This window comes from Hylobates moloch, unplaced genomic scaffold (genome assembly GCF_009828535.3).
Source record: "Hylobates moloch isolate HMO894 unplaced genomic scaffold, HMol_V3 SCAFFOLD_18, whole genome shotgun sequence".
NCBI lineage: Eukaryota > Metazoa > Chordata > Mammalia > Primates > Hylobatidae > Hylobates > Hylobates moloch.
Window position 1 is genome coordinate 75,652,009 of NW_026652293.1, and position 27,092 is coordinate 75,679,100.

The 27,092-nt window shown below is 36.6% G+C and overlaps 1 protein-coding gene across 12 annotated transcripts in view; it reads right to left on the minus strand.

Annotated features, from left to right (window-relative positions):
• The window catches only part of CEP170 (centrosomal protein 170), a 131,533-nt gene that overhangs the window by 37,783 nt on the left and 66,658 nt on the right, over window positions 1-27,092 (minus strand). For 7 of the 12 annotated variants that reach the window (XM_058430691.1, XM_058430690.1, XM_058430689.1 and 4 more), the window contains exons 9-12: window positions 23,964-24,607; window positions 10,958-11,107; window positions 7,887-8,013; window positions 2,288-4,117 (exon numbers count right to left, since the gene is read on the minus strand). In XM_058430691.1, coding sequence (XP_058286674.1) covers window positions 2,288-4,117; window positions 7,887-8,013; window positions 10,958-11,107; window positions 23,964-24,607 — 2,751 coding nt within the window. The remainder of the gene's footprint in view (window positions 1-2,287; window positions 4,118-7,886; window positions 8,014-10,957; window positions 11,108-23,963; window positions 24,608-27,092) is intronic. The other 5 variants (XM_058430697.1, XM_058430696.1, XM_058430695.1 and 2 more) reach the window with 2 other exon arrangements.

Here is a 27,092-nt window from a genome sequence, read left to right on the forward strand (position 1 = left end):
AGGTAAGATGTAATACTATAAATGGGTATCTTGAGAGAATCTGAATATACAATCCTAGATATTACAGTGTGGCTTTATGCTCATAAGGTGGAATAGAGAATATAAGCTGGGTAAAACATCAGAACTGCAAAGATTTTAGTAAACAATACCAAAACCTTTATATTGTATATTGACCTTGCATATACTCCTGATAATAATCCAGTAGATTCTAGCTGTCTTCTGGAAGCTTGCATACAAGTAAACACTCAAACTATTTCTTAGAGCTAGAATAAATATGGTAGAAAAACAACAGGCTGGGGATTAAAAGTCTTTGATTCTCACTCCGCCCCTGCCACTGCCATGTGCCCAGGGCAGGTTATTTCCTCTCTTGGCCTTGGTTCCCTTAAGGGAATAACCCTTCTAATTCTTAAATTCCCTGATTCTAATTATTTAATGTACTGCTAGTAAGTATGAAAAGACCAAAATCATATACCTCAATTTGTCCTAGGGAATTTCATACACAATTCAAGGTTCTTTTTGGACACAGAAAACTGAATATTTATCAAGTTCTGTATTCAAAGAAGCAGAAAATAAAATGTATCTTTATATATAGCATCTTACAGTTGCTTCTTAGACTTGCTGAAGTAATCATATTTAGCTTGATCTCAAGCCTTATCCTAAATATCGAGGAATAAAACCACATCATGTGTTAAGAGGTACTCCAAGCTACCTGGTAACACAGAAATTATATTAAGACAGGAAAATACATACATATCTTAATGGAGATGAGGTGATAAAACAAGGAGTATAGCAGAAGAAATTTCACCAGGAAATGCAGCACAGATGAAATGTGAATTGAAGAAGTAGAGCCATAAGCAAAAACAGAATGAAAATAAACCAAAATATAGTAGTTAGTTTTAAAATATTTGGCAATAAATTTGTGAACCACCAACCAAAGCTTCAAGTGTGGAAATGAGGACTGGGGTAATAAGGAAAACGTTGTCTATTTTTTTTGGAATCATGATTATATGTTATCTGGCTTCAGCCTGCATCCATTTCTACCATAGACAGTGACCATCATTACCAAACCTACTGACCAGCAAAGAGAGACAGGTGAATGGAGTGGAGGAAAGCAGCAGTGAAAAGAGGAAGAAAAGTGAAAAAAGTATCATATGCCAAGTACTGTTCCTTTAGGGTCTTGTAGGATATAGTGTGGTAGATGCAAACCAATCAAAAATAAAAAGTTGAAATTTCATATCAACTTCCCCTCCACTCTTAACTCAAGACTTAGGGCTCACTTAGATGTCTGCCTACTGAAAATAATCACACATCTTCAAGTCTGTTGTAACAGCTGGCCTCCCACACTGGCCTTTGCAGCCACGCCCACATATGAGGCTCATTATGAAGTAATGAGAACATGCTTATAGGATACAAACAAATATCCACCTCATTACTCTTTGGTCACACATGTATCTCAGTGGCTTCAGCTCTGAATACAAAGCACATAAGCAAACAAATATAACAACATCAGTTAAATTCTGGTGGATAGTAAGTAGTTTTTGTAGTTATTATATTCAATTACACCTAATTACTAGAGTTAAATGATATAACAGGACTTTGTGAGATAAAGCTCATAACCAGTTAAATTTCTACAGCCCAGTTTGGCCAATATATGCTGAGTGATTCCTCATGAATCCATCTTCTTCCGCTGAAATAAATTAAGGGTTAGTTTTCACCTGCTCCAACTATAAACACATTTAACTTTAAAAAGTGTAGGTAAAGTATGTGAGACATTTCAAAATGGGTAGGGAAAAAAAAGAACAAAACTGATTATTTCATTTAACTCTGAAAGGAGTAATAAAGCATATACTGCTTTTCTTCAAGTTCTTAAGGGAATTATGTGAGGATATTTAAAGGTTAAACACATGCTTTTAGAAGCACAATGTTAATTCCTATATTTTAAATGAGATAATTCCAGATAATTTAATTTTGACACACACATCCACATATATCACCAACTGGAAAATTAAAACTCCTAAATCAGCTCAATTAATTCCTAATTTTGAAATCACTATTTTGCGCCAGGACTCTAACTGGAAGTATATATAACTTCTGACTCTTCCATTTACTATGCTAAATAAGACTATTTTATAGACCCCCTCCCCCCCGCCGCTGTCCCGTATATCATAACTTTTGTTTTGAATGAGTATCTTGGGAAGACAACTAGAACCTTAACTTTTTTTTTTAAAAAAAGGAGCCCCAAAATATACAACATGCTAATGCTATTAGAAATCTGGATCCAATTTACCTGAAGCAGAGCCATGAGCTGAGGTCATACTTTTGACCTTGGAGTCTGAGAGTCGAGAGATACTGTTAGCTCTAATTCTAGGAGAAAATTTATCTGATGGTACTAATCTGGCTCCACTTCTAATGATGGCTTCTGCGGTCCTCGAAGAGGCACTACTTCTAGAAATTGTTGCTTCAGAGTCACTACGAGCCGACAGTGAGCCAAGTCGTGTTCTACGAGGCTGAGCCAATAAATCAATCCGAGAGATGTTACGCCTTCCTGTGGGAGGTTTTGATGTAGAACTTGTTGTGGATACTTCAGAAGCAACAGATGCTTTGTCAGCATCGGCAAGTTCACTGTCTGAAGCTTCACCAAGTCGTGCTCTGCGCAAGAGGGAAGTCCTGGTAGGTCGTGGCCTTGGAAGGGTGGTTGATTTACTGGATGAACCAGATACCACCGGAGAAGTCTTAGATTTCGTTACTTTACTTCCTTCCAGTTTGGAATGTACGTGCTCATCAGCTGAGGTAAGTGGAGTCCGTCCATGAGGTTTACAAGAGTAAGTTTCTTGATCAGATGACATAATATCAGAGATGGCAGAATGAGGTACACTAGAGGTTTGGTCATCATCTGTTAAGTCTACTGAAGGCTGTCTTATTCTCCCACTGGACTGAACAAATTTACGACCATCTGCTCTTGAACCCACATCTGTGGAACGACTTTTTGTTTTCTTTTCCATTTTTTCCCTAGCACCTGAAGATGATTTTGTAACATCTTTGGAGGGAGAACCTGTGGAACACCTATCTTTATAGAGGCTAGTGAAACTCCTTCGCTTTTGGGTTGACTTTCTTTCTGTTTCTCCAGTAACCAGACTGATTGTACTAGCTGTATCTACATCAGATTCTGGTGAAATAGAATTGTCTCTATTATAACTGGGAGTATCTGGTCCTTCATCAGTTTTATTATCTTCACGTAGTTTAGCTTCTAGAAAAGCCATTACTGCTTCTGTGTCTTTTAGAATAAGGGTTGTGTCCATACTGGAATCAGGATCCAAAGACTCACTTCTTTCTCGTATTCTACTTGCTGATGTTAACGCTAAAGAAGAAGGAGTAGAGGAAGTCTGTTTATTTATATGGGGAATAAGTTCTATGGGTATGTTTGGGCTGGGTTTTTCTATAGTGAAGCTCCCTTGTCGCACTAATGACTTGGAGGATTCCTTCTTGTCTCCTCCCTTTGGAGAATGACTTTTCAGAATTTCCTCAGCTTTTCTTCTCTTGCTCTCACTTTGTGCCACTCTGTCTCCTTTGCTTGTAGAATGTCCTGAATTTTTTTCTGGAGGTTGTGATTCTTGTTTAAAAGGTTCCTCCCTACATTTATCTGTCTGACCTGAAACATTTTTGGAAGACAATTTAGTAGGTGTCCACTGAGCCTCCTCCCTTTGTTCCTGTTGTTGAAGTTTTGCTAATGTTTGCTTTACCAAAGAAGTTTCCTTATCAGTTTCACTTTTCTCCTTTCCAGGAGCAGAGCTGCCTAAGTGAAGTAGGGTTTTATTATCTCCAGCAGTTTTGAGAGTCTCTCCATTTACCGCCCTGTTCATTTTACTCAAGGGTCTGTCGGCATCTTGCTTATCTTTCTGGTATACCTGTGTAGGTGTTTCTTTCTCCTGAAGTTCTGTGTCTTGTTTTTCTCCTATCTCTGACCTCTGTGTTATAACCTTTGCTCTGTGGCTCTCAAGAGACTTTTCTTCATTTGGAAGCTGGGGAAGAGTTCGTCTCCTTCTCTCTCCTTGGCTAGCCAAGGAAGTTGCAGAGCCAGTACTTCTCACTGTCATGCCAGACTCACTGATCTCTGTCTCTATAAAATAAAAACCACAAAGAAGGAATTGATTAAGACAAAAAAACAAAAATAAAAGGAGCATCATACAGTTGTCTGTCAGTATCCATGAAGACTGGTTCCAGGCCCCTTATTCCCCCAGGATACCAAATCCCAAGGATGCTTGAGTACCTTATATAAAGTGGTATAGTATTTGTATATAACCTACTCACACCCTCCCATATACTTTAAATCATGTCTAGATTACTTATAATACCTAATACAATGTAAAAGCTATGTAAATAGTTGTTATACTGTATTGCTTAGTGAATAAGTACAAAAAAAAAAGACTATACACGTTCGGTGGGGACGCAATCATTTCTTTTTCCCCTCTCAAATATTTTCAATCCTCAGTTGAATTCATAGATGCAAAACCCACTAATACAAAACCTATGGATAGAGAGGGCCAGCTATATTACATTACATTTTCAGATGTAAGTTAAAAATGACTTAAGTATAAAAAACAAACAAGCCAGCATTGTGACTAAGTAGTTTAAGTACAATTTCAAGCTGCACAAATAAGCAATTCCTAGAGAAGTCAGGAAGGCCAATTGTATGAGATGAAAATTAGAGTATCTGATCATTTTTCTCCTTTCATATATTTAATTTTCTATTTATGAATTGACAAAAATTATATATGTTTGTGGTGTATAACATGATGTTTTGATAAATGTATACCATTATGGAATGGCTAAGTCAAGCTAATTAATACATCTATTACCTCACATACTTATCTTTTTTGTGGTGAGAACATTTAAGATCTACTTTCAGCTATTTCAAATACACAAGGCATTGTTATTAACTATAGTCATAATGGTATAAAAGGGTCATCTGATCTTAAACCTAAATATATTGCTCTTCTTTCCTCTTAACGTGTTTTATAGAAGGGAATTTCACTGTGTTCATTCTCACTTTTGTAACTTTCCATCCTTGAAGTTTGCTCAAAAAACCAGAATCTATTGTAGATTTATACAGAGAATGTCAAATAAACATTGTTTATTTTCTATATTTTCAACTACGTAGTAGAGAAGAACAACATATCTAGTTTTTAAAAAGTATTATCTACTTGAAAGAATGACAATTTTGGATTTCCTAAGTAAAGTGAAAAATGCAGAACTTTTAACAACATTTTAAAAAAATCTATAGCTGATTAAAAGAATTTTAAAAATTGTAAGTATGTAATAGCAGACTTTTCATAGTTAGGACATAGCAAAATTTTATAAATTGAGGAATTTTTAAATTATAGTCTTCTGGTTATTAATGCCACATACGGAAATACAAAATCCCTCTTTTTTTTCAAGTAGAAGCCAATGAGAAAATATATATTTTGATTTTTCCACGAGAGAATTTGAGAATATTTAAGGATTTTCCTGACTATTAAAAATGGAATGTATTTCTGAGAAAAGGGAAACATCTTTTCAGGGAAATATAAATTAACATATAAAGCTTCCTAATCTTTTAGGGATAAATGGAGAAAAGATACTAGATATAGCTTCTATGGGTCTTTTTTCTCTCTTTATAATCCTAAAAGTTTAGTATTTAAATATCGTATCAATACAATCGTTATGATGGAGGAAAATCCCTACTGAACTGATAGATTTAACTTTAATTTAGTCATTAATCATGTTATATCTTGTTTTGTTTATTCTTTCATATATCTTATCTCCTTAGTGCTAACTGAAGCATCTAGAATGTAATGGCTTAACCTTTTGTATTTTTCTAGTATTTCTCATACTGCCCCCTCCTCATATACATTCAATATGTTTAACGAAAACGTTTTATTATTTAAGTGGATTTATCAGCTTATGTAAATAAGTTCATTTAAATATGATGAAATAGAAATGAGATCATGAAAGCTAAGTGGTCTATTATTTCTTATAACAAGGGTAGAACTTTGCTTTTCACAGATAATACTTAATAATTTTATAACAGATTCTTCTGTAAATTTATCTAGCCTTCTGCCTGGTTTCTTTGTTTCCTAAACATAGTTTATATGAACCAAATGACTCTGTTCCCTCAAAAGAATTTTTGGTAATACTATCAATAACTTCTAGATTCTAATATAAATAAATGATGTAGCTTTTCTAGTATACTGCTATGTAGCTTCCTCAAATACTTCTAATACTTACATAATTCTTAAAACAGATTTTTGGGGTGCCACAAGCCTGAGACAAAACAAATTTCCATTTTCAACCAGAATGAAATTAAGAAAACAGATAAAAGCCACATACAAAATCTCACTGAGGGTCTTTTGTTTTTTAACTATAAGTGAGTATTTATTTTTCAACTTGGGTAAGTTTTTTATTTTAATTTTTTATTGTAAGTTGACAATTTATATTTGTATATGTTTATGGTGTATAAAATGTTGACCATAGGCTGGGTGCGGTGGCTCACGCTTGTAATCCCAGCATTTTGGGAGGCCGAGGCGGGCGGATCACGAGGTCAGGAGATCGAGACCACGGTGAAACCCCGTCTCTACTAAAAATACAAACAAAAATTAGCCGGGCGTGGTGGCGGGCGCCTGTAGTCCCAGCTACTCAGAGAGGCTGAGGCAGGAGAATGGCGTGAACCTGGGAGGCGGAGCTTGCAGTGAGCCGCGATTGCGCCACTGCACTCCAGCCTGGGTGACAGAGCAAGACTCAGTCTCAAAAAAAATTTGACCATAATACAATGTGAATAATTAATCAACTTATTAGATTCATCACCTCAAATTAACTAAAATGTACAATACTATATTATTAACTATATTCACCATGCTGTGCAATAGACCTCAGGAAAAAAAAAAAGCTTCTTCCACCTGTCTAACTGAGATTTTGTACCTTTTGACCATCATGTCCTCATCCTCCTTTCAGGGTCTTATTGTTAATTAGAAAACTAATGAACAAAAAGTAATAATGAAATTCTTGAAGGTAAACAATTTCATTTTGTTTAAAAAGCCTTTATATTTCTGTTCACAGAAATATAAAAGGTAATAAAAATCATACTACATAGATTTGTAAGATTATTAATTTCTTTTTCACTAAATGTACCACATGAAGTAGGCACTCAATAAATATCTGTTGTATTTATGAATGAAATAGTTTGGACCCGTCTTCAACTTATTTTTAAATTTTAACTTATATATATATAATATATATGTGCTTCATCTATATATGTAATATATACACACACATATATATGCTTCATCTACAAATTATTTCCTTATCTTCAGTTAAGATTATACTTTAATAATAGCTGCACCATTAGTCAAAATCACATCGTAAGATATCAGCATATCAGAAAGAGTAGGAAGAATTTTCATTTAAAAGTAAAGACAAAATTTAAACACCATTCTTATTTTCAACAGCAGAAATTTACAACTAAAATGAAAAGTGCCTCGGAATGAACTATTAAATCCAAGCTGGTGTCTGTCTACCTGTCCTTAGGAAGTCTCAACTTATGAAGTCCACAAAATTTCTCAAAAAAGAGTTTTATCACTTTGAATTTGTCCCCTGCTTAAAATCCCTCAAAATATACAATATCTAATAAAAATCAGCTTTTTACTTATAAAATAAATTCATATATCAGCATGAGAATATGTGAATATGTTTATTTAGGTTTAACTTCTTACTATATAGATTTGGCTTGTTTTCTATAATAACAACTGATACATGATTCACAAAAAAACAGAGAAGAGTAAGAGAAAGAGAGAGAAATGGAGAAAGAGAAGAAAAAAGGGAGAAAGAATGAAAGAGAGAAAGAGAAAGAATACCATTCTCTAAAGGAAGAGGTGCAGAAAATTCCATTATCCTTTCTTCTTGATCATGCCTTGTATGATTGGCAGCCAAACTAGCCCACTGTGAAACCCAACGTTTGCTTCCAGACGAAGATGTGCCTTCCTAAAGGAGAAAAATAAGAAAACAAAATCATGCAGTCTGGTCATATCTGAGTCTCATGAAAGACAATTTCATTTAGTCACATTAACTTTTCATACAAACCCATAATTAAACCTCCCCTTGCTATATTATCATTGATTAAATTTTCTCTTATATAAAACAAAAATTCTCTAGAAAATAAAGATTTTCTCTGAAAAAAAACTATGTTACTGAAAATGACAACTCTCAATGAAAATCCAAGACAAGCCAAGACTTCATATGAAAACTGTAATGACAACTAGGGAGTGGAAAGCTATGATGGAAACTTTATTTTGAACTAGTCAAAACAAATATTTTATTAAAAGTGTCAGATTTGGGCCGGGTGTGATGGTTGATGCCTGTAATCCTAGTACTTTGGGAGGCTGAGGCAGGTGGATAACGAGGTCAGGAGATGGAGACCATCCTGGTCAACATGGTGAAACCCTGTCTCTACTAAAAATACAAAAATTAGCTGGGCATGGTGGCGTATGACTGTAATCCCAGTTACTCGGGAGGCTGAGGCAGGAGAATCGCTTGAACCCGGGAGGTGGAGGTTGCAGTGGGCTGAGATCGCGCGACTGCACTCCAGCCTGGCAACAGAGCGAGACTTCGTCTCAAAAAGAAAAAAAAATGTGCCAGATTTAATTCATTAATAATGACAAGCTAAACACTGAAGAAGTGAAGACTTCAAATAGATAAATCACTATACGATTTTAAGAATAGTAGGTAAGAACAGTAAATATAGGCCAGGTGTGGTTGCTCACGCCTGTAATCTCAGCATTTTGGGAGACCAAGGCGGGTGGATCACCTGAGGTCAAGAGTTCGAGACCAGCCTGGCCAACATGGCGAAACCTCGTCTCTACTAAAAACACAAAAATTAGCCGGGCGTGGTGGCATGCACCTGTAGTCCCAGCTACTTGTGAGGCTGAGGCAGGGGAATCACGTGAACCTGTGAGGCAGAGGTTGCAGTGAGCCGAGGTGGCACCACTGCACTCCAGCCTGGGTGACAGAGCGAGACTCTGTCTCAAAAAAAAAAAAAAAAAAGAATAGTAAGTATAGAGAATGACACACATACAGTGAAGCCTCCTAAGGATACCAAAGCCTGCTGCATCCTTAATCCCATCCAAGGTTTTCTGTTACCTGCCCACATTTCTGAGTAGTGAAGGTGGTACCAGAGCCATGTGGACCATGCTAAGAATACCAACAGTATGAGTGTCACTGACACATGCTTATGTAAAACCATTCTGTGAAGAGTGTTCTAAATGTCCTGTTAGGTAATTCCTACAAAGGAACCTACTTAGGGCTATAGCTTTTGCTTGGCAGGGGTTGAGGGAATAGAGAAGACAGAAGAGAGTCTATTTAAATTCACATTTACCAAAACCATTCCTGGGTTACTCAGAATGGCAACATATTGCCTCGAATAATTATCACCTGCTTTCAATAAGTAAATTAAATATCTCATAAAACAGAAGCCAGAATAAAAATTCTCCCAATCATGGAGAAATAATGAGCACTAAAATACAGTAATTGCTTTGACAGTTTTCAGGAAATAGGCCATATAAAGAAACAATTTTAACATTAATAAACAAACATATAGGTCTATTTACCTGTATTTAAAAAACAAATCTTACTTATACTTCATCCAAATGTAACATTTTATTTATATTTTCTTTATTTATACCTTAAGATTTTCTTCTTTTATATTTTATTTTCTATTTTGTATTAATTTATATTTCTATATTACAAATTGGCTCATTTCCTGAGAGACAATATAGCATGAGTCACAGAATGAAAAGCTTCCATTGAAGGTTAGCTCTTATTATCTGAATAACTAATAATTAATACTTATGCCTTAAATACTTTTTTTACATTTCTTTTTGACACATCCATGTGGTATGAAATTCTAATATCATTTCTGATAAAGGTAAAAAACATTTGTTAAGTGCATAAATCTCAGGCAAGTACTATGCTGGATGCTTTATATACCTCATCAAATTCTCTGTACATAGATTTTATCAAAAATGCCATTTGTGTAGATGAGAAAACAGAAGATAAGGGAGAAGTGACTGATTCAAAAGCTTTGAGCTAAAAGTGGCAGCTCTGGGTCAGATCTTTCTAGCTCTACTATGCATACTGACTCTGTAATTATATTAACCAAGCAATCCTTAATTAATTTCATATTATTCTAAATATATATCCTGGGCTGTACTGTATTTGCAGTTACTGAGGTATATAAATTGTATCTATCAGGCAGTGCCCTCGTACATGTTTCCTGGTATGATATACAGGAAACATATACTTCTAAGAAAGTATAAGCAGCATATGTTTCTTGTTTTATCTCATAATGCCAATCAGAACCATGAGCATATAGCTCATTAACTGCTTACTGAAACCTAATATTTTCCTCATTGACAAATGAATATTTCTAAAACCTAATAAAAATTAAAGTTGAATTACTGCAAAATTGCTTTAGGCTTTCATTAGAAAATAAATGTATAAAAATTTAGTTTTTAGAGGCATTTTACAAGGAGATACATTAATTGCTTGAAATAATGTAATTTACAAATGATAAGAATTCAGGCCGAGTGCGATGACTCACGCCTGTAATCCTCGCACCTTGGGAGGCTGAGGCGGGTGGATCACTTGAGGTCAGGAGTTCGAGACCAGCCTGACCAACATGGTGAAACCCTGTCTCTACTAAAAATACAAAATTAGCCGGGCATGGCGGTGCACGCCTGTAATTACAGCTACTTGGGACGCTGAAGCAAGAGAATCACTTGAACTCAGACAGCAGAGGCTGCAGTGAGCCGAGATCCTGCCATTGCACTCCAGCCTGGGCAAAAGAGTGAAACTCTGTATCAGACAAAAAAAAAAATAAAAAGAATTTATACTTTATGCATACAAATAGGTACACAGAAGAGATGTATACCTCTGAGTGGTGAAATCCAGATGTAGTCAGTGGTTTTCTTTCTTCCATTACTGCTGCAGCAGAACTGAGAGCCCAATCTTTTATTAGATCTTTATGTTTTTCATTGATAACAGGCCTATTATAATCCTGATTGTCATCTACTCCAAACACCTAGAGGGAAAAATTATTTTATAAATGAAAATGAAAAGTCTGAATGCAAGATTAATATGTGAATAATATAATTAACTTTAAAGGCAAATAAAAATATTCTAAATTAATTTTAATAGTTAATTTCAAAACTAAGGAAAACCTGAATGACAGTAACAGCTAATTGTGATAGCTAGAAACGAAAGCAGGCAGTCACAGCTTATGTGAAAGTAATTATCCTTTTTTTTTTTTTGCTCTTGTTGCCCAGGCTGGAGTACGGTGGCGTGATCTCGGCTCACTGCAACCTCCGCCTACTGGGTTCAAGCGATTTTCCTGCCTCAGCTTCCCGAGTGGCTGGGATTACAGGCATGCGCCACTATGCCTGGCTAGTTTTGTATTTTTTGTGGAGACAGGGTTTTTCCATGTTGGTCAGGCTGGTCTCGAACCCCCGACCTCAGGTGATCCGCCCGCCTCGGCCTCCCAAACTGCTGGGATTACAGGCGTGAGCCAACATGCCCGGCCGAAAGTAACTATCCCCTTTTTTAACATTTAGCAAATGTCCTGTTTGATTAAAAAAAATATTCAAAACATATTTTATTTGTTAAAAGATTTAATAGGCCAGGCGTGGTGGCACACATCTGTAATCCCAGCACTTTGGGAGGCCAAGACGAGCAGATCACTTGAGGTCAGGAGTTCCGGACCAGCCTGGCCAACATGGTGAAACCCCGTTTCTACTAAAAATACAAAAATTAGCTGGGCATGGTGCCACGCGCCTATAGTCCCAGCTACTTGGGAGGCTGAGGCAAGAAAATAGCTTGAACCCAGGAGGCGGAGGTTACAGTGTGCTGAGATCATGCCACTGCATTCCAGCCTGGGCCAAAAAATGAGACACTGCTTCAAAAAAAAAAAAAAAAAAAAAAAAAAAAAGATTTAATAATGTTGTTAAACACTACAACAATGCAAAGAGTTAGAAAAAAGTATCTCTTCAGTTTCTTTTCAGCTTCTTTGCTCTACTATTTTTGTGACACTTGTTGAAAAACTATAAACATGTGGCTCATTTTATCTGTTCCTTCCCTAGCAAATGTCTACCATTTACATATCTGAGTTACATTTACACATAAAATTTTCTAAGATGCCATTTTATTGTATAATTGCGACATAGTGGATAGCATAATTCTCAAACTGTATTTGCCTAACAATCCCTTAAAGACCTTTGTTTGAAATGCAGATTCCAGGCCTATTCAAGATTAACTGTTTCAAAAAGCAAGTTGTCAATGTCCAACACTTCTGAAAAGTTCTAAATACTAAGACAAACAATGGCGTGCTTTTCTTCTATGGGCAGGACCTGAGTCTTACTCATTTCCTGGCAATAATAGGCCCTGGATGTCACAGAATAGATTGGAAAAATTTTAGGCATAGAAATTTTAACATTCTATTCTGCTATTAAATCTCCACTGTGTTCCCAATTTTTATTCTTTATAGTTATTGTTTGTGGCTCTGATTATTACAATCTAGAAAAACATCATGCATTTGAATGAGCAATTTGCAGACAGGATCTTTAGGATATAACCAGAGAGCCTTCATTTTCTATAAAGAGAAGCTACCTCAGGCTAAACTATTTTCTAGACATAAAGTTTTAATGGTCTTATAGTACAGCTATCTGATAAGCTCTAAAGTTCATATTTAGTGAAACAGATATCAGACTTTCTCATTCACTAAAACTTGAAAATTTTACCACTAGATGGCCTTATTACTTAATATTTAATTCTAACATAACTATAGTTGTCAAGAAATATGATTTAATATTCTCTTGAATGCCTCACTATTTAAATTATCTTTGCTTTAAGAGCAAATTATATATTGTTTATTTTAAATCAAATATGAATTTTAATGCATGGAAGCACAATGTACAGAAGGGAAAAAACTAAAACTGCTTCGTTTTGCTTAACATTAGCGTTGTTTAACAGCAGTGAAAAAACCAGAGTATAACCTGTGTCCTCTAACCCCCACTTGTAAAGAAAGCAAGTTATAGCTATTCAAGTTATTTGTATCCGTCTTTAAAGAAGTTAATCATTCCTAACTCAAGTCACTGAACTCCAATTTTACTTGTTTATTTCCTTATTTTATAATTACCAACAAAAATCTAACTCAAGTTTGAACGTAAAAGTAACCACATGAGTACTTGCATTTTTGCATCTCTTTGACATGTAATTTAGAAATTACCTTGAGTGATTTTCTGATGAATATTTAATTCTAATCCACACTAAAAACTTGATTTCCTTAAACATCTAAGCACCAGCAGTTTCAAATAAAATATCATGAACCTCTCTAAATCACTTCTGACACCACTTTGAAATGACAACAAAAAACATACGAAGAACTAATCCTGTGAGGAAGGGGAGCTGAAGCAGGGCAGAAAATACTTGGATGACGTTCGATATTGGATGACGTTCGACAGATTCCTTTGAAAGCATTAGAGACAGCTATACATTGTTACTTAATAATTTAAGTAACAATTATTTCTTCTCCAAACAAGTGGCAGGGCCTGACCTACTACAGTGTGGGGAAAGAAGCCTTCAAATTTCACATCTGTTTTGATAGCGTTTTGAAAAATTAATGACAGCAATGACTACCAGTCCACATTGAAATCCGTATCTATGCGTTTCTGCCTCTACGTAGAAACACATCCACTTGTGACAACTTTTATGTGACAACAAAGATATAAAGTTTATACTGTCTATATACTTAGTGTACTTTTCACACTTATAAAAGGCACCTACAATCTGAAAAAAGAGCTGATAATTGTATAGAACTTGAGAGCTCCTCAAAACCAAGACCAAGTATGCTAGGTTCTCTCACCTAGGAACATGCAAGGCTTCACTTCAATTACCAACTACATAGACTGTTGCTTACGGTCATCTCACCTGCTGGAAGGCTCAAAGGTATTTTTTTTTTTTTTTTTTTTGAGACGGAGTCTCGCTCTGTCGCCCAGGCTGGGGTGCAGTGGCGCCATCTTGGCTCACACTGCAAGCTCCGCCTCCCGGGTTCACGCCATTCTCCTGCCTCAGCCTCCTGAGTAGCTGGGACTACAGGCGCCCCCTGCCACGCCCGGGTAATTTTTTGTATTTTTAGTAGGGACAGGATTTCACCATGTTAGCCAGGATGGTCTCAGTCTCCTAACCTCATGATCCGCCTGCCTCGGCCTCCCAAAGTGCTGGGATTACAGGCGTGAGCCACCGCGCCCGGCCTCAGAGGTATTTCAAACACAGTATCTCAGCTCTAGGCTCATGATTCTCTTCTCTGGTCTGGTCTCAATCCAAATCCCAAACATGAGATAGAACAAAATTCAGGTCTCTCATTCAGCTAGGAACTTCTGTAGGCTAGAAGTCCACAGTGGGGAAGGAGATGAGATACCTAATTTTTTTTTTTGAGACAAGAGTCTCGCTCTGTCTCCCAGGCTGGAGTGCAGTGGCGCCATCTCGGCTCACTGCAAGCTCCGCCTCCCGGGTTCACGCCATTCTCCTGCCTCAGCCTTTCCGAGTAGCTGGGACTACAGGCGCCCGCCACCACGCCGGCTAATTTTTTGTATTTTTAGTAGAGACGGGGTTTCACCGTGGTCTCGATCTCCTGACCTCGTGATCCGCCCGCCTCGGCCTCCCAAAGTGCTGGGATTACAAGCCTGAGCCACCGCGCCCGGCCGAGATACCTAATTTTTATGCTTGCACCCCAAGTTCGCCAGTTTCTAATTCTTCTAGAGTAGGATCAACGGAAGGCGGAATAGGACAGGAGTAGAAAACTTCTTTGTGAACTTGCACTTGCATGGAGAGCTGTCTGGGCCTGGCAGATGTTTAAAGACAACTCATTCGTATTGGGGGTAGGAAGTGGCTTTCACATATTCTCTCCTACAGTTTCCCCGATCCGAGTAGATACATCTCTATTTGTGGAGCGAGCCACGACCCCTCTGCCATGGCCTTTAGGTCTGGGTTAAGAAGGCAGTACCTCCCTCCCTAACCCACTCCAACAATCATGAAGCAATCTTTTCTTCTGAATACATTTGTATATTTGGCATTTCACTTTGGGATTTCAAATCCAAAGCTTAGTGGCTACTGTAAACAATTTTAACAACCTGTTACTGAGGAATGGCACTTACTCTCCACAGGCTACTTGGCTAGCCACTGCAGGGGATTACAAAATCTGTATGACAGTCTTTGTTTTTGAGGAGGTTAGGTCTAATAAAGGAGCTTATAAAAAGAAGAGGCTGTCACCTGAAAGAACCATGCAGGAATATTCTGTAATTAAAACCAAATATCCTAAGAGCCAAACTATATTTTTAGATTTTAGTTTTAACTTTAAAGAGACTAAACATTCCCCAGATAACAAACTTGTACAATACAAACCAAACCTATGAAAAGTTTGACTGATTTTTTTCACTAGCATATTATGATCATGGTCATTATTATTTAAAAGCTCAGTCTGTGCAAAGATCCACAGTGTCCAATTCTGAAATCAGAATGGTGAAGATGGGGGATACAGGGTCAACTTTCGTGGGGATAAATATCCTACCTATTGAATATTTGCAGAGAGGTGAAAATTTACATTTAGTAACATCAGATACGGGAAGCTTGCTGATTGTGACAGAAAATAGAGACCATTGTGAGAGAAGAGAAGTGCCGTGGGGTAAGATGTAGGCATAAAAATATAGTAATACAATGTAGAGCAAAATGATAATTCAATAGCAACAGTGCTAATTTATTAGTTTAAAAAATATCCAAATCAGTTGGAATTCAGAATTCATATTCCCACAGAAATGAAAAATATAATGGCAGATTAAACATCTAACTTCTACAGTCTTATTTTAAAGTAACAACTGAAAAATAGTATTGCATTAGTGTATCAATCACATCAAGGTGTCCAAGAAAAAATGTAGTCAAGTTTCAACCTCAGATAACCAGAACATCGGAGAGACATTTTATAATTTATCCAGGTACATAAATAAATATATGTACATGCACATTCATAGCAGTGTTACAACAGCCAAAGGAAGAAACAACACAATTATCCATCTGTGGATGAATGGATGAATAAAATGTGGTTTATGCAAGCAATAAGATATTTATTCAGCCATAAAAAGGAATGGGCAGGGCGTGGTGGCTCATGCCTGTAATTCCAGCGCTTTCTGGGAGGCTGAGGCGGGTGGATCACCTGAGGTCAGGAGTTTGAGACCAGCCTGGCCAACATGGCGAAACCCCCTCTCTACTAAAAATACAAAAATTAGCCGGGTGTGGTGGCACGTGCCTGTAGTCCCAGCTACTAGTGAGGCTGAGACAGGAGAATCGCATGAACCCAGGAGGTGGTGGTTACAGTGAGCCGAGATCACGCCACTGCACTCCAGCCTGGGCGACAGAGCAAGACTCTGTCTCAAAAAAAAGGAATGAAGTACTGATACAGGTTACAACACATGTGAACCTTGAAAACATTATTCCAAGTGAAAGTAGCCGGTCACAAAAGGCCACATATGGTATGATTCCATTTATATAAAATGTCTAGAATAAGCAAATCCATAGAGACAAAAAGTAGATTAGTGGCTGCCAGGAGGCTGGGAGAGGAAGGAATGGGAAATGACTGCTTAATGATTATGAGATTTTGTTTTGCAGTGATGAAAATGCCCTGAAATTAAGATAGTGCTGATGGTTGTACAACCTTGTGAATGTACTAAAAGCCATTGAATTGTACACTTTAAATGGCTAAAATAGTCAATTTTATATTATATGAATTTTACCTCATATTTTCTTTAAATGGGACTCTATCTTCTTTTTTTTTTTTTTTTTTTGAGATGGGTCTTGCTCTGTCACCCAGGCTGGAGTGCAGCAGTGCGATCTTGGCTCACTGCAACCTCTGTCTCCCGGGTTCAAGCGATTCTCCTGCCTCAGTCTCCCGAGTAGCTGGGATTGCAGGCTCATGCCCCATGCCCTGCTATTTTTTTTGTATTTTTAGTAGAGAGGGGGTTTCACTGTGTTAGCCAGGATGGTGTCAATCTCCTGACCTCATGATCCACCCACCTTGGCCTCCCAAAGTGCTGGGATTACAGGCTTGAGCCACTGCGCTTAGCCTCTATCTTCTTCCTTTGCTCCCCTGTCTGGGTGAAAACATGTTCTTAAATCTTTGTCTTCCCTCTTAACCTATCTTGTGTCCTTGATTCTCCCCATTACTTAGAAGTCTTACATCCATAATCTCTTCTCTCCCATCACTTCCTACATCTTTCTCGATTTGCTCTTTCTTTCATATCTTCAAATTATACTTAGATCTCATCTAATTCCTCTAAAATTTAAATGTCCAATTTCTCTCCTTTTTATGGTCATTCCCTGGTCACGCATCCCCTCTTACAGTCCCTATAAGCTGGCTGTTCATCAATAATCATATTCCCCTTTCCTTGCCAAGAAGCTTTTCCACCTGGAAGCTGTCAGGCAGGTATTGCTAGGAACTCAAAGGTAAGTCTAGTCTATTTATCACAGCATCTCCCCGAAATTTATACATTTCTTCTTCTTCTGAGACTATCTTTGCAGCTTTCATACTTAATATTACAAAGCTAAGTTTATAATATATACAAGGTTTTAAACTATATATTTTAACAAGTTATTTTGGAATCAAGATATAAACTAGTTTCAGCATATAAAAATGCAGAAAAATTTCTTTGTAGGGGCCTGGTTGGATTTAATTAATCTATAAATTCATTGAAATAAGTTAGCCAATATACAACGAATCATATACAAATGCTAACAAATGAAAAAGCAGGTCACAAATTTTTCTTTCTCATTCATTCACATTCAAAAGATGTTTATTGAGTGTCTATTACATGCCAGACACTGTTCTAGACACAAGGGATACAGATGTGAACAAGACAAATAACATCATCTTAGAGTGGACAAACAGAAAATAAACCAGATGGAAGTGAGTTCTATAAAGAAAACAGAACATGGCAATCTGATGGAGAGATACAAGAAGTGAATGATGCAGCTACTTTAAATAGAGTGGTGAGTAAAAGCCACTTCAAAGTGAATTATGAGATGGGTATACAGTTTCCATTTTTCAAGACAAAAAGTTACAGAGATGGATGGTGGTGATGGTTATCCAACATTTTAAACATATTTAATAACACTAAACTCTACGGTTAAAAATTGCTAAGATGATAAATTTTATGTTATATATATTTTCCACAATAAAAAGATGGAAAGAATAAATAAAATGAATTATGAGAAGGTAGGCATGCCAAAAACACAAGGAAGAGCTTATTAGATTGAGGGCACAATTTCCTCAAAGAGGAAAATAAATAGAATTTCATACAATAAGAGAGAAAGGAAAATGAGGGCAAACCTATTATGTTAGGCCTCTGGCTGAATAAAAGGTGAGGGTTCCCTCCTGAAGCTTTGGAAATTAACATAGCAGGAGAGTTTCTTATACCCAGGAAGGAGGCGGCAGAGGTTAAGAAGGGTTGAGGAGAACTGATCAGAGAAACCAAAAGTAAGCTCTCCTGGTAGAAATTAAAAAGAAAAAATTCTCAATATAGAAAAAATCGCTGACACTGTTGTCAAAGTCTTCTCCTATTGTCCAAGGCTCTTGATCTCCTACTCCTTGAGTTCCCAAGCACATCTAATTTTCTATTTGAGTGGACTTTGGACATCCTGACTTCCTCTGAGTTCTATGTAGCACTGTCTACATAGATTTTGATTCTGGTTTATCATCGTTTCCCTGGCTCTTACTTGGATCTCATCTTAAATCTTGCTGTGACTTTCAGGGTTTGGAATATTTTCACAGGGTCCAGATCCTCAGCACTGACTTTCTTCAGCTGTTTGACTGACTGCTGTAAATGTTCTTCCTCTCGTGTTTCTAGTTTTGTTATAGGTCTCCTGGCTTTAGATTCTTCCCTACCAACTGTTGCTTATAGAACCAGGAGTGACCAGGCCCTATGAGGGAAGAAAAGATGCTAATAAGAGGCTTTGTGGGGGAGATATATTGACACAATGAACAAGAATCAAAACTCAGGACAAGAAAAGTATCAGGCAGAGTTGGTCTATGGTATGAAATTTATGAGGAGAAATATTTCTTTTAAGAGGATAGTTCCTCAAGCCCTCCACAATGATCATTTTTTCTTGTTCCTTTAATGTTTAGCTTTCTGTTCTTACCACAAGTTTCTCCTATTTAGCTTAGGAGGTTAGGAAGTAACCCTGACAAGGTCTTCCTCTTGCCTCAGTGGAGAGATGAAACTGGTACTGTGATGGGAAGGTAGTTATCGGAGAGGCCAAGGGAGAGAGGGTTGGGAGAGATAATTACTACTATGAGAGATAAATGCCTTTAATCTAGGCAGGCAACAGCACTTTCTTATAGTGTATTTCCATGTAAACTTAGACATAAAACTTAAGAGGTCTTTATCAATATCAGGTATTTGTGTTAACATTTTAAAGGTGAATTTGAGGACATGCATAAAATAAGGTGATCTATTGAGAGAGACAGCCCCAAAATACAAACCCAAATGTTGTAATCTCATAACTTGGCGACAGAAAAAGAGAGCAGGTAGTTCACTATCTTTTAACTACTACCAGCACAGAAAAATAAGGATACAGCAGTTTAGCTTGGTCGTCTCTTTAAAGAAATCCTATTTTAATGTTATACACCTCTTCCCAAGGTAAAATGCAAATACATGGTTTGCTCATCTTCTTTATCCCAAGAATTACAATGTATTTTGGAGAAAAACTGAAAAGGCATTCTGTGCTCATCATAGTTAACATCAGTGTGTCACGTGATACTGTTGCTTACTGACTTCTCTTCGCTCTGCTTTTGATTCCAAGATGCTACATATTCCTTTGGTTTTCTCTTATTCCTGTTTCACGCTTTTCAGTTTCCTTTGTTTGCCCTTCTCCTTTGTCCATCAATGTTGGTGTTGCTGAGATTTTCATACTTTATTTCCTCTCACCCTATACATTTTCTCTGATTGATCTCATCTCTTATTTTGTATTCAATTACTGCTATGGTTTGGATGTGGTTTGTCCCTGCCAAAACTCATGTAGAAGTTTAATTGCCAGGGTGACAGTGTTGGGAGGTGAGGCCTAGTGGGAGGTGTTTGGGTCAAAAAGGCAGATCTCTCATGAATATATTAATGCTGTCTTGTGAGTTCTTGTTCTTATGGGAATGGATTTGTTCCCTTCATAGTAGACTGTTATAAAGTGAGGCAGCCCCTCTTGTTTTGCCTTTTTGCATATGTCCACTTCTCCTCTGACTTTCTCTACCGTGTTTTGACCCAGCATGTAGCCCTTAACATAAGCCAGCCATATGTGGAGCTATGCTCTAGAATTTCCCAGCCTACAGTATTGTGAGCTAAATAAACCTCTTTTCTGGATAAGCTACCCAGTCTCAGATATAGCAACACAAAACATACTAAGACAGCTGCCCTCTATTTTCTAATAATTCCCAGATCTGTATTTTTAGCCCAGACCTCTTACCTAAGATCTAGTCATTAACTGATTGACTACTGGACATGACAGCAGCTTTTAGATTGCCTTCTGTGCTTCTGACATTTCCAGTGTTCAATCCATACTTCACACTTCTGACAGTGACTCGACCATGTCCATTGCCCTACTTAAATGTTTTCGATGATTCCCCACTGCCTTCGGCATTAAAGTCCTCAGTATGATATATAATGAACTTCAATATCGAGTCCAATCTCATCTCTTCAAAAGTATCTGTGGTCCTCTGAACAAGTCATGTGTGATCCTGTGCTTTCGAATAGGCTGTTCCGTATTTCTGGAAAACTCTACCTAGCATGCCTGTTATGGGATTAATTACGTATGTTTCACGGCTAGCTCAGCTGGCAATATTTATTGAGGACATTTTATATGCTGGCACTAGGTTCCTACAGTCACGGAGTTTACATTTGTTTGTGTCTCTCTCCAATGGGAGTGGGGAGGCAAATGAATAAACAGTGAACTAGTGAAGCAGTAATAAAGCTTATGATTAAAATGAAACAAGTTGATGACAGTGACTACTTTTTTTTTTTTAACTGAATGACTAAAGACTTCTCTGAGGAAGGAATGTCCTCTGAAGACCTGAGATCTCCTCTTGGAAGCTATTGGTAGCTTTCCTCCAACCGCTTTATTTTTTAAGTCTTGGTTTTCGTCTGTGTATATCTATTCCAGTACACAGCCATTTCTTGAGAGAAAGAGCTCAGTCTTTTCATTATGAATCACCTTCTCGTAGACACAAGGCCTGGCACATAGTTAATGTTGAATTAAAGTTGCTAAATAAACGAATCAATGAAATAGAACACATCTCATATGATGACGTGAAAAAGAGACCACATGAACGTTTCCAGGACCAAAGAACATTTAAATTCAGACAAACAACAGCTGATGGCCCCAACTTCCATCCCACACGCCCAAACTTCAAAATGGAGAAACTGGATGACAACACTCGTTCAGGCGACTTGATATGATGCCTGTATATACTCCTATCCTCCCAAAGTGCTTTTCCTGCCTTCCTTCTGGCTGTTGTTGGTCTTTGTTTTCTTCATACCCACAGGTTACTTCATCTTACTCAGACATAAGCTTCTATGCTTTTGTTTTCCCAGAGCCTGACTTTAGCCCGAATTTGGCTATAAGCTTTATGTGGATTCAAGCTAATGGAATCTTAGCTCTTTTTCTTTGGTAGTCACAAGATAATGTAGTGAGCTTTATTCTTCCCAGCAATATGGTCTCAGCTTCATTTTCTGGTTTTTACAAACTAACAATGACTTCGAACTATGTACGCAGTCACATACTACCATTACTCCTTTAAATGACTCCTGCTCTAAAGTCTTGGGTTTCTCTATCCATAGTGTGACCATATAATTTGCTGTCAAAATGGACTCTGAGAATAAAAAATGATGCTTATGATAATTGTAGGTAACAGGTGTAAAACAGGTTTTGTGGCCACCCTCTCTATCCAGCAGTTTCCTGAAGAGTTTCATCTGCTACAATGACTTCTTTCTTGGCTTTCTGCTGTCCTGGCCAAGCTAGCCCCTCACACTGTCACTTCCACTGTGGTTTTATATTTAACCCTTTCAGTGCTGAAAGAACATTCTGGGATTTGTCAATACTTTATGTAGAGATTCAATGTGGAAACTCCTAATAACAGTAATGATAAAGCAACACTTATAAAGCAATATAATAAGATAGGTATTGTGATAAGCCTTTTATATGTTTTATTGAATTCTTTTTATAATCTAGTGATATCTCCTCTGTTTCAGAGATAAAAGAAACTGAGGCTTAAAGAGGTAACTTTATTCAAGGGCACACACTAGCACATGCAAAGTTTATATTTAATCCCAGATCTGTCTCCTTACAAGTATCCATGTTCTTAAACTGCACTCTCTCTCTCTCTCTCTCTCTCTATATATATATATAAAATCTCTCTCTATATATAAAATCCTTCACTGCAAAATAATCTTTTAATGGGAAGACATCAGCCATTATGATCAGTCATTAAGAAACATGAGATGTTTCTTAAACACTATACTTTTCATATTAACAACTATAATATTGCTCACCTATTTACCAGACAAGGGGTCTCCAAAAGTTTGGAGTTGAGCAGCTCAGTGGTAAACTTTAAGCATGTACTCCACAATAAATGTATATTTAGAAATTACACGTACTCTCTTACAGTGTAGTAAGAGATTTTATATACTATAGAACACAATCCAAAATAAAAATTAAAAATATGAAAATAAAGGTAAACATTAAGTTCTAATATTTTTCCTGCATCCCAAAGGGTTATCTTATCTTGCCCTCCTCCCTGAGAGGCCATTCCAGAAACTCATAATCTAAGTAAGTGCATCTCAAATGTTAATGTGCACATTAGTCAACTGGAGATCTCACTTCTAATGTAGATTTTGACTTGGTATATATAGGATGGGCCTGAGAAGTTGCATTTCTAACAAGCTTCCAAGTAATATTTATGCTGCTTGGAGCATATTTGAGTAACAAGAGCGGATTTGAGTATGGAGCGGATTTGAGTAACAAGAATTCAAACAAAAGATTAACGTTTAGCCAAACGGATGCTGCTATTTTGCAAGAGGTAATATTAGGTTGGTGCAAAAGTCACTGCGGTTTTTGCCATTACTTTCAATGGCAACCTTGATAGCTGATTCTAAAGTCAACCTTTCACGACCATTGGCAAAACTGAGAAAAATTACCTTTTAAACCATGCAACAATCCTTATACACGCTAACCAATAATATCAAAGAACATACTTGAAATGTAGATAACCATCACGACTGGTCATATACGTGGCTAAACTAGTAAACTAAATCATAAACAACTGATTTTGTTTTCATATACTTCTCTTCTATCACCAATGACAGCAGTGAATAGAAATTTTAAAAAAATACAGACAAAGAACAAAGCTAAAATAAGTATTTTCATCTGCTTCCAACAAGAAATCAGCAGGTAGGAAATCTGTGGTTAACTATTATTGGCTAATATCTACATTTATGTTAACAGAGTTATAGCGATGTTTGTTGGTTGTTTCTTTTTATTTTTTAAATAAATGCAAAGCAAGAATGTCCAAAGCATACTATTTTTAAAACCTATCTTTAATTTACACAAATTTAAAAGGTCCAAACCTTTTAAATACACAGAGCTTTATGTATGAAACTCAGGTAAATTCAGAATATCAGCAAATAAAATCACAAAGCATGTTGGTCTTACTGTTAGTCTTGCAGTTCCCTAACAAAACCCTAAAATTCACATACCACTGACTGCATGACAACATCTCATGCTGACTCTCCAATAATTTCCACCAGTCAAATACACCACACAACAACTAAGATCACACTCAAATTTCAATTATTTACCTTGTCAATCATTTTTCTTGCTTCCACTTCCTCACTGTTGGGATTCTCTAACTCAATGGTATAAGTACCCTTGTCACTTTGGTCATCATCATTATCCTTTTCAGAAGTAGCAGAAGTTGCTTGATTTTTTAACATTTTATCCATCTCCTGGCTTGGTCTGTGCCCAAGACTCCCTGAACTTCTTAATAATGCAGTTTGTAGGAAGGGTATTGACACCGATGGCTCCTCTGATTTCTGTTTTAACAATTTCCCATGTGGAACACCATGCCCCCCTCTGTGATGCGCAGAGCTAGTCTGTAAAGACAAAGAAACCACTTTGGCATCTGCTGTTGGAGACTTTGCTTTCTCAAGTTTTGTATGTGGTGTTGAATATGTAGTTTCCTGACACAAGATTCCCGCACTTTGAGTAAAAGAATATGACCTTCTTTTTCTGGGATTGTCTTCATCAAAGAATGCAATCATAAAAGCAGTTTGACTTACAACAGCTTGGTCTTGATGCTTTTCAGTAGCCTGGACCTTCTGTAGCTTTTTGTGTTCTGAATGGTGGCGTCTTAAGTGTTCCTCAAGAGTTGCACGTTTGCTACAGCGCCTGTGAGCCCCAGCGTTCTCTGAATCACTTTGCGTACCATCATCATGTTTATTTCCTGGATACAAAAAGAAACCACACAATAGAGAAGGAAAAAGTCCCATGTAGAAATTTAGAAGCATATACAAAAGTGCTATTTGTTTTGCTCCCCTCCTCCTTTTCAATCCAAAGTCATATGTTCTCTTCAGTAACAGGCTCGGCAAACTTGCTCAATTGCAATGGTTACATTCAAATTTTATCAACTGACAATGAGGTCCTTTATAAACAACTGAATAGGATCGCCTTTCTCCAAATTTTAACTTTATAATGTTTCATCAATGTCTTAATAGATAATCGATGCTCTATCTCTGTGATATTTGTATTCCTAACATCAATAAACATTAATTCTGCCTTCAAATTATACACCTTATTTAGCAATAAAAAATTCGACTCTAGCATTAGAGACGAAAAAAGACAAGAAAAAGGGTAATGTCACTGAAATGCTTACTGTTACACAGGAAATGAGAACACAAGTATTGTAAAAATGTGATGAATCTTAAGCTTCACTGATGTTCAATACTTTCAGAAGCTCAGCATATTTTTCCTTTTTATTAAAAAGATTCAAATTTGTAGTCCCCACTAATTATTGCAAAATTTTTTCCAAATATCTTTCCAGCTATGAGAATTTTTGAAAATTGCATTTGCACTCGAAACTCTAGTGGCTTCAGAGTTAAAGAAAGCATGCTGAGAGGTCTATCAATGCAAAGGGTCATCCATGAAATCTCCACCTGGATCTAAGGACCACTGGGCAAACAGCATGGTGCTAAATATAACCAGCTATTTTCCCCATGAAGCATATCAGGTTAGAATATATTTGAATTTTGAAAGATCACCTCTTTAACAAAAGTTTTTCGATTTTAGAGAAAGTAAAAGCCACTAAATAGTTACCCTTAATGGTTCTGTTATGTTTTGGATGTGATGACACAAAAATTATTTTTTTCCTGATTTAAAATTCTCATTACCTAAATAATAAGTATATGATAAAAATAATCAAATGATATTGTATTATTATAGCATGAAATTATTAGAAAGTAAAGTTATTCTATGCATATTTTAAATGGAATCACAAATCAGAGCTTCAATTAGTTTTAAGCTTCTTTAGCTATAAATGAATTTAGTCAACAAGGTACATTCTAATGCTTCCAGGACTAAATCAGATTTTTAAATTTACCTGGGCTACAAATTTTAATGTGAACACCCACTGAATAATATGGAACCAAACAAAATAATGATCAGACATGAAAGACTTGGGGGTGGGAGAAGCAAATGACCTATGTCTAGGGAAGTTGAGTGTTAATCTTTATAGGTTGTTTCTAATGAATTTAGAGATTACTAACTGGTCCCATTGATTTAACACAGAAACACTAGTTATAAAAATATGGTGCATAAAAGGAATGAGAAGGCACAGAATAGAGAACTGCAGAACACACAGAAAAGGGTCATGTCTTGGAAAAGTAATAGGCAAGGGAAACAAGGGGAGTAAGATCAAAATGAAGGTGATTTGGAGATCACGTCTATCAAAGTAATAGTGATTAATACTATAAAAATCATATATGACAACAAATCTGAAGATCTTTCTTCAAATTGTTGACTACTCAAAATGCAATCTGAAAAGAAAAAATGGGATTAATTAATGAAATCCCTGCCTCAGGTAATTAAGCTAGGAATAACAGATAGCAGAAAGGCAAGCCCAAACAAACTCACTAGTTCAAATATAGACTTCATTAAAAACACTAGATTTTACAACCTATTTCATTGTTGTATTGGCTCTATTGAAAAGGAATCCAGTTTCTAAGAGCTGAAAATAACTAAATTCCAATATTCGCTGTACCATAAGAATAACAGATCACGCACATACAGAAAAATTTTAATGAAAATACCATCTTCACAGAATTTAATTGATTCCAATACATAAAATTTGGCACTTAGTGGTGTCAGGCCCTTTCAAATATCTTTCCTACAACTTGTAGTTCAAAACTTTTCTTACAAATTAGTCATTTTCTTTTTTGGAAAATTACCATTCCCTCTTGTATTTTGTCAGGGTTATACAAGACAACATCTCATCACAGCTGCAATTTTCTGTTTCTACTGAATAAAAAAGTCACTAGGAAACAGTCCTCACCAAGTTCTTTTCTTTCCTTTGCTTATCATTAACTATGCCTAAATATGTTGAAGTCCTTTTAATATTTTTAGGGTAGGTTAGCTGTAACAAGTCAGCGGTGTGGCCTAAAGCAGTGGCAACTCTCCTAAAGGGTTAAAGTGTATGGGCTTTATTTTCCTCACTGTCCCAAAGCACCTGCACTTTACTCTTGTAGGAGCAAAGTTTTTTGTTTTAGTTTTGTTTTGCCTACTTTCAATTCTTTGATCTAAACAGTTGCTGCAAAGCTAATTTTTGTAAAATTTTTATTATTTGCTATAATTACATTTATTTAGAGTCTGGCTATATACTTTTTATATCCTAAATCATGGAAAATTGTTATCTAATGATGGAAGCTCTGACTTTT